The sequence below is a fragment of the Humulus lupulus genome, chromosome 1 (genome assembly GCF_963169125.1).
Source record: "Humulus lupulus chromosome 1, drHumLupu1.1, whole genome shotgun sequence".
Classification (NCBI taxonomy): Eukaryota; Viridiplantae; Streptophyta; class Magnoliopsida; order Rosales; family Cannabaceae; genus Humulus; species Humulus lupulus.
In genome coordinates, this window is record NC_084793.1 from 288,448,423 (window position 1) to 288,457,494 (window position 9,072).

Consider the following 9,072-nt stretch of genomic DNA (forward strand, 5'->3'; position numbering starts at 1 on the left):
AACTAGCTTGATTAAAATGATCAAATCATATTATTATTATTAGCTAATTATTAATTAATTAAAGTGCAGAGCATCAGCACAAAATCTTCTCAACATTTAAAACCTAGTTAACTATGGAAGGGAAATAGGAATATATAGCACGTGCACTAAAATCCATGCACATAAATTCGACGAACATCTTTAAACAAACAATTTAACACTACCATTGAGACATTGATTAGATTTACAATTTGCCACAACCACGACATTGAGGCCCCATTCTTTATAAATATTTATATAAAAGAGGGACTGATATTACTGATGCTGCTACCACTTCTAGTACTTCCCATTTCTCACTACTTTTTTGGATCACATTTTTCATCAAATTTTGAGAAAAGCTCAAAGGCCAAAAGGAGAAGAAGTTTGAGGGGTTCCTTGGACATTTTACATACATATAATAACAGTACTGACAATTACAATACATAAACCGCCACTTATATGATATTAATTTGAAACTTATTTCACAGACACACACAACCCAAATTTCAAAATGAAAAAAAAAACTACATGAAACTTCAATATCTAAATCAACAATAATAGCTAGCTAGAGTTATAATGGAATAATATAGTCACATAGACAAGCTGTTTTTTTTTTGGGAGAAGATAGATGGATCGGTAACGTAGCTTATTTAGCCTAAGCTCGTGCCACTGTAACTCTTATTCATCGTACGTATGCCACTTCATCAAACCAGGATATGGCCGTAGAAGTAGGGCAGTAAGAACTTAACGACGTCGTTCCGGGTTCCAATACGGTGCAGCTGGGCTGAAGTGCACCGAAACCACCCTGGAATCGAGAAGCTCCATTATGGGTGTGAAACTTACGCACCTTGGAACCTTATACTGATTGATGGACGCGCCTCTAGATATTGCATAATCCATCAGCTCCTCAAAGGTCCCATTCTTAACGACTCTTATCTCCAGCGGTCCGATCGAGTTATCGGCAACTCTTCCTTGTCTGTAAACCGTGTTGAGCGACTCCTCCATAGCCAAACAGCACTGATTCAGCACTTCGTGACTCGGCGAGTTGGCTGAGTCCTTCACCAAAAGCTCCCAATATATCACGTAATGGCCGGGAATCGTTTTGGTATCTGCAAAACTCGTGTACTCAACCACGCTCGTGTTGAACTCCCGGAGAAGAACGGAGGCGTTCTCGATCGCTTTCTGGAGCTCCGACTCGTCGGTCTTATCCGCGTCGATACTCAAAAGAACGTTCTTCCTCCTAACAAACCGAAACTGTGGCGCCGAGTTATGGAATCCGGTGACTTCTAGTATGTCACCGACTCGGTACCGGCATAACCCGGCGTACGTGGTGATGAAGAGCTCATATTCCTTCCCAAGCTCGAGATCGGCCAAGTCCACGAGACGCGGTGGCGCCTGGCGGCTCAAAGGCTGCGCCTCCGGGTCATGGGGCATGAACTCGAAGTAGGCCATGTTGGGCATGATGGTGTAAGAAACCTCGGAGGGATCACACATTGGTTTAAGGTTAAGACCGAAGTAACACTCTGAAGAAGCGTACATGGTGCAAGCCTTGGGAAGCCCGCCGCTGTAGTAATCAAGGGTCGGGATGTACTGAGCCATTGCACCAGTCACGATGACATCGAGGAAGATGGTGTTAGGCCAAATACGGGTGATGATCCTTTCCCAGTTCTCCCCCGAGCATTGTGAGGTGATGAAGTCTGCGAGTTCCTGGTCAGGTTTAAGGATATCCGACATGAGCTTTTCCTTGATAGCTGGGTCGATGATTCTGGGGTTTAGGGTTCCAGTCGAGATGTCATGTGCGAGTTCTCTCCAGTTGAGCTGGAGGAACCGGATGGCACGCAGGAGGCCCGAGGCGAAGACCGCTCCGACACGGAGGACCTCATGGCGCATGATGAGGCCACAAAGCATCTGAGAGTACATGCTTTGGAATGAGTCGGGACAAAGGATCGTCTCGTTGGGGCTGGTGTAGACGTTGTACGGGTCGTACGGACGGGTCTTGAAGTGTTCGCTCTTGTAGTAGCTGGTCAGCACTGGTCGCGCCACAAGACCACTTGGGGTCTTCGTTTCAGCCTTAATGAATAAGAAGTAGAGACCTTTCCCTTTGTCCAAACCCGGCACGTAACTTTTGTACATATTCAAAAAAAGAAAAGGAAATTTAATCAGACAAGAAATATGTATGATTAATTATGTATGTTTGACTTGATATTCTTTAATTAAAACTGAATTTACGTCGGTAATCTGAAAATTCCATTATCTATTTCTATAATTATATATGTATAGATAGAGACACTTACAGGTTCATTACAGGCATCAGAAGACTGTACAAAAGCTGGCGACGGTCCAACTCTTCATGAATTGTAGGCATCAATTTCCTTTCTCCAGCAGAAGTTCCAGAACTGCATGATTCCATAACAAAAAAAAAGTTAATATTTTATACTAAAAAAAGTTATATTCATGTATATATATTATATAGTGAAAGTTTTGCTGTAAAATTACCTAGTGAGGAACTCAGAAACGGGATGAGAGGAAAATATGGGAGAGCGATCTCCATTAGCGATACGTTGGATCTCAGGCTGAATATCCTCATAGGTCACGACCGGGACCTTTGACTTGAACGAGTCACGGTCGGTGGCTCCTTCGAGCTCAAATCGTTTGAGGTACTCAGTGTCCGAGTTACGACTCAGTATCTCGCTGAGAACCCTTTCTTGGACGGCGTCAGTGTTGCGAGTCATGTCCTCGATGAACTGAAGCGCCTTAGAGTCTTTCTCACATGCAGGTGGTCCCAAAGGAGAAGGTGTTACTGAATCAACGGCCATGATGATTTGGATCAAATCAAAAGAGAAAATTTCTAAACCAGGAAGGAAAACTATGAAGAATGAGAGACGAGAGAATCAAAAGCTCAAAAGAGGTAATAATATTTAGAGCTAGGTAGAGAGAAAAGAAGGGTGTGAGTTGTGAAAATGGTGGTGAAGATAGAAGGCTTTTTATAATGGGCCTACTCGGAACTTTTGGACGGACACTGAGGGTAGGCTAGTTGGTCATAGCAGACACAAAATATTTTGGTTTCAGTCATTGATAGCTATGGAGGAGACATGTTGGGCCCACGACACGTCAGTTGGCTATTTTGAGCCGACATGTGGGCCCAATTCTTTTGCCAGATCATCATGGGCTTTGGCTAGGCCTATTCGTCAGCCGTACCACGCGGCCTTTTTCGGGTGAGAGACTGTTGCTCTTTTGACAACGATACCTGCCGGCCGTCTCTATATACCCTAATTCCTTTCAGTGTGTGACGGCCCATGCTTTGCTATATACACGACACTTCGTGTTCGTGTTGTTGCATGTGAGGGAGAACCTAGCCAAGTCTTTCGAATAATGTTATTTATAGTTGTTATAAAAAGACCAAATTTTAAAATGAAAAAAATGATAAGTTTTTTACGTGGCTAGGATTATTATGCGTAGTAGGGACAATGATCATCGTGAGACAAAAAAGAAAAAAAAAAGAAATAAAGTTGGTTAGGCCAAGTGATCACGTGAATGCATATACATGTATATACACGATTTTTATTTTGACAAAAGAATTATTATGTATGTATATTGTTTTGGAGGTTTTTGTTTAATTGGTTGGAATTTTTGCTTTCTGCTTTGTTTTTTCATAGTGTCTAGGATTGGGGGGTGGAGGATTTTTTATGTGGGTGTGAAGAAGGGGTAGGTGTATTGTTTTTATGTCATGACAGTGGCTACACAATGACATTGTTTTCTTCGCTATGATCTTTTGGGAGATTTAAATATATATATATATAGTTTATCACATGCATACAACAAATTTCTTGAATGTAGTAGAATATGATGATGCGCAGATTTTATAATTTGTGGGCCTTTACTCTTATTTTTATATGATAAGTGTTTACAATCACATTGAAGGTATCCTATGGTAGTTATATATATATATATATATATATATGGATCTATGGAAAAAAAAAGGTTATATATTATAAACATACTATGATACTAAACATGACTTACTTTCCTAGAGTTGAATTTGATAATATGTTTGCACATGTATATATAATGTCATAATGATGCATGGGAAATTAAGGATATAATAATTAAGATTTATTCCAACAACAAAAAAAAAACGCAAAGATTTATTTAAGGTAAAACGTTTGAATCGATACAACAACCATGAAGAAAATGATTTCACAATTATTAATTTCAGAACTTTAAAACTATCATTTATTATATTAATTTGCGTGTGTATATATATTTTAACTTTATTTGTTTAATTATATATATAAAAAATATATATCATAGATACCTAATATTGATTTTTGAGAATTTTGGCATATATATAATATTATATTATGTGATGGGGGTCCCGTATTAAATATATATTTATATACAGTAGAGTTTATATTTTTTTTTGACACATTTTTTGTTTCATTTGTTGATTAGACTATATATATTTTGACAAATATTCTTTTGGATTCTAAATTTAGTAAAATGGTTCAAATAAATCTTTAAATCTAATTTCGATGAAGAAAAAATTGAATATAACAATACAGTAAGAATTATTTTATTTTTGTTTTAAATTATTAATTTAGTGAATTATTTGTAATTTTAGTTCAGAAAATTTTCACCGCATCAAATTTAATGTTTTATTTAAATCATTTTATAAAATTCAAGTAAAAAAAATTATTTATCAAAAACACGTACTCAAACTTGTAATTAGACAAAAATGAGTTAAAAAAAATATAATTAAACTCTTTATAGTATGAGCGTGAAACCTTTCATTCAAGGATAGAGCTTAGAAAAATGCCTAGGTTGCTATCACATTATAGCCGGCCTTCAATGATGGAAAATATATAGAGCTTGCGTGTGAGAGGTAAGATATACTATCTCTTCTTCTTTTTTAATGTATAAAAACCAAGTTGCATGATATGCACTATTTTGAGCGTTGAGAACAAAAGAATTATATATATATTTACATGGTTAGATAAGAGCTAGAAAAGATTCTTTGGGCTATAATGCTTAATCACACACACACACACATATATATATATTTATATAAAAGAAGCAATTAATGAGTAGTTTCATGCATGTCTCTATCAGTCAGCAAAACAAATATTTTTTTTTTGAACTGTAGTGTTCTGAGTATAGATATTTATATATATTTATATAATATTATGGCCTAATTGAAATTTACTAATTAATTAACCAATGAATTGGCTAACTAAATGGTATAATTTTATCGTGATCTTGATCAGACTTAGATATGGGTGTTTCATTTCGTTAACCTTTTCTTTGTTATTTAGTCGAAGCTGATAGTCTAATAATAATATTGAAAAGTGAAAGTATACATAGAATAGACAATATAATTAATACCCACTCACCAATCAATATCATTGATGATAGTTTATTAATTTTTATCATGAACTTATAATATATTAAGTCTCCTATATATACTGCTAGCTAGATTAATTAGTATTAATTTATATGATCAGTTTGCTAATAATAGAATTAATAAATTAACAAGATCACTATATATAGAATTAAAACAAAATTATTAAAAAAAAAAGAGGTATGGCCCTTCATTGATGGCCAGATATATAACTGGTACTGAGCCTTGGAGAAATCGACAAGAGTTAAATGCATGCATAATCGGCCAATTTTTGTCTGCCATCTAACTAGCAATTGTTAAAAAATAAAACAAAATTTCTAACTTTTATATATTGGACACATATGTTGTATGATGTTACCGGCTATATATATATATATGATATAAATATACCCGAGGATATTTATTGAATATATATATTTTTTTAAAAATTATTTTGATCATGCATGTATTGCTAGAGAGCTACATATATTGCCAACATAGATTTTAATTTATACTATGCACAAAGATAAAACTTGATGAAAACGAAAGAATTTATTTTATAATAACAAAAGATGTTCCCTAAGTGAAATTATACATCTGACAACTAACTAAATAGTATTATTCAATAGTGTACTTCTTGGAAATATTATAAATCTTTCTGTCCCTAAATGATTGAACAAAAAATTAATTAGCTAGCTATTGATAAATAGTATGTATACATATGTATGATGACATTAGAGTACTAATTAATAATTGTGATAATTAAGTTACTATTAGCTAGTAATAGTCTATGATATAGCTTACACTACTACAAAATACATTTTTATTTCGGTTGTGAAGGAAAAGATATATTTTAAAGTATAATTGTACTAAAACCAAAGTAAAAAAAATAATTATTTTATTAATAATAGATAAAAAGCTATTATTTTGGTTGTTATAAGTACCAAAGTAATATGTAAGTTATTTTTCCGGTTGTTGTTTAACAACCGAAGTAATAGTTCTATTATTTCATCGCTTTTAATATGAGAAACCAAGTAATAGGAGGGGTTACTACTTCTGTTATTAGACTTTTTTATTTCGTTCCATATAAGAGGTAAAAACCGAATTAAAAGCCTAGTTTTTTTAGTAGTATTATTAATTACTGATCACCATTATCCTATATATATATATGCGTCCTTTCCAGAATTGCACCATTTTTACTTTGGGCATATATGGTGAGACCAATAAACTTGTTTGGTCACCTTTAGTGTATAGTATTTGTCATGCCAAGTCTTACTCTTATATGCAAGGTTTCCCCATGGCTTTTATATATGTGATCGATCATGATGTACTGTAAGCCATTGTAATTTTCGTGTGAATGTAATTGATTTTTTTGATCCTTATGAATATTGATTGTGTACTATATGCTATATATATAAATTATCCTCTTGATATATGTGCACCACTTAATTATAATTTCATTATTTCCTGATCAAAGAAAAATCCATCTGATCGACCAAAACATTCAAGTGGTTCTGATTAATCCAATGAAAGAAAAGATAAAGAAAATGAAGCAGAAAAGAAGTGCTATCCCAATTTCGATCTGCTGTGCATTATTGTTGGAATTGCTTTTTCAAAATTTGGTAAAAACTAGCTGTAACAATATCGAGATCTTTGTAAATGTTGGTTCATTTTTAGGGTAGACAACTGTGGGCTCTGCAAGATGCATATATATGACTATATATATATATACATATTCCAGCTCATAAAGATAAAGAAAAGAAAGGTACGTATGTTATCATATCATCGATGAATGGATGACATTAATCATTAAATAATGTATTAATTATTATATGCGAGCATACAATTTATACAAAAAGTTTCTTAGCTTTATATATATACAATTACAGATACAATTTTTAACGTCATGATCATATAATATTACCATTGGCTAGCTAGTGTGATCTTTTTATCTCTTATAAAAGATTTGGTGTTTGTTTATTATGATTACTGATTAAGTCCAGTCCATTCATGGATTAATTTTTTTCCATAATAATAGTTTCTCTTTTTTTGGGAGCTAGGTTGGAAATATCTTCGTAGCTGCTAATACATACGATGATCGATGATGTTATTGCATTCTTTCTTTTCTGGAAAAAGTAAATGAATATATATAGGTGATTGAAACAATCCATTCCATATATATATTGGGTACTTAATTTGACCAAAAATAACTTAATTAATTTTCATATAATTAGCAAGGACTGAAACCTGCTAGCTACTAATAACTAATGCCAAAATCTTCCCTATACTAATAAAAAAAGTCAGGTATTCTCCTTTTGACAAAAGGGTATTAATTAGAAGAAAAAAAAAGTGTTCTCTTTGAATTTTTTTCCCTAATAATAATATATATTTTATTTATATATGTGGGTGTTTCTCTGACAGTTTCTTACCGACATAATAAATATTTTTGAACCGGTGGTAGAAAAATTAGGCATATGGTTGCAGTAAATCATTGATTTTTGCCCATAGTTATATAGATAATTACAGAAAATAATTAATAAGATAAGATGGAAGATAATGTATACATCGAGAACCTTCCCAGAAAGAGTCATAAATACACAACACAACCATTAATATAGTCGACTGTTATTTCATCATCAAAGTTTGGAACGACTTGTTAATTCTGAGACGACATACACTACTGTGTAACATCATGCACACACGCTGTGCATAGTAGTCAACCATTATGTCATCACTTTATTCTTATCCACATCATCATCATCCCTAATTCCCGATTACAATATAATATAATAGTACGTTGAGAAGACCTTCCAGAAATTATTAACATCAAACTAATTCATCTTACAAACAAACATATCTATATATATATTACTACACCAACACATTTATTTCAATATAAATTAATAACATTTCATGCAACTATATATAGTTATATATTTAGTAAAAAATTGTGTATTTAAATCTTATCTATTTAATTTACTATATACTAACTTATTAATCACACAATATATTTGTTCATTGTAAGTATTTATACAATAATAAGAATAATAATTACGACATACTTCACTGTTTATATACAACGATATTTAATAAATCTCTATCCCACACTTAAAAATGATATAATCTATACTTAAAAATATTTAATATAAAATTAAAGAACTTGTCGATTATCTGGCTGGTTAGAAAAAACAATGTTAATACCACTCATATATAAATAAATATATCTACACAAAAATATATGCGTGTAATTACAGGATATGATAATTTCCTAAAGCTTATGAAACACAATAAAACTGTTTTTTTTTATTTATTTTGGTAATTGGAAAATTCTAATGGGCCCTATGTTACTGCCAAACCACATGTGCAACTCACAATATTTAAAATGTGTTGACAATAATCAATAAAATATATATAATGTAATGTAGTGTTGCTCTTTTCTTCTTCCTATAACTATTATTTGAGGACATCGATCGTTTTGTCATTTTTGAAGTTGCGTGTAGGACTCTCAACTTATATTATTAAGTCTTTGAGAAAAAAAAAATATTAAGTCAATATCCCTTCTATGTAAATAATGGGTAGATAAAGAAATTTTTTAATTTTAATAGTTTATTTTGTTAACTCTAACAGAATATTTTAAATATTTAATGAAATATATTTTTTAAATTAATAAAAAATAA

The 9,072-nt window shown here is 32.5% G+C and overlaps 1 protein-coding gene across 1 annotated transcript; it reads right to left on the bottom strand.

The window, feature by feature from the left end:
- Positions 1-391: 391 nt before the first annotated feature.
- LOC133808760 (probable indole-3-acetic acid-amido synthetase GH3.1) lies at positions 392-2,976 on the bottom strand. The gene is made up of 3 exons (XM_062245893.1): positions 2,515-2,976; positions 2,313-2,414; positions 392-2,140 (listed from the first exon to the last, which is right to left on the bottom strand). Exons 1-3 carry the CDS (start codon positions 2,832-2,834, stop codon positions 763-765), a joined length of 1,800 nt encoding a protein of 599 aa, XP_062101877.1. The 5' UTR covers positions 2,835-2,976; the 3' UTR covers positions 392-762.
- Between the last annotated feature and the right edge of the window lie 6,096 nt (positions 2,977-9,072).

Bases quoted from the DNA above. Each gene is read 5' to 3' on its own strand.
- LOC133808760 (XM_062245893.1), bottom strand. From the start codon at position 2,834: ATGGCCGTTGATTCAGTAACACCTTCTCCTTTGGGACCACCTGCATGT. The intron at 2,415-2,514 runs GTAATTTTACAG...GGAATCATGCAG, and splicing joins GTTTCTGAGTTCCTCACTAG to TTCTGGAACTTCTGCTGGAG. The intron at 2,141-2,312 runs GTAAGTGTCTCT...TATGTACAAAAG, and splicing joins CTGATGCCTGTAATGAACCT to TTACGTGCCGGGTTTGGACA.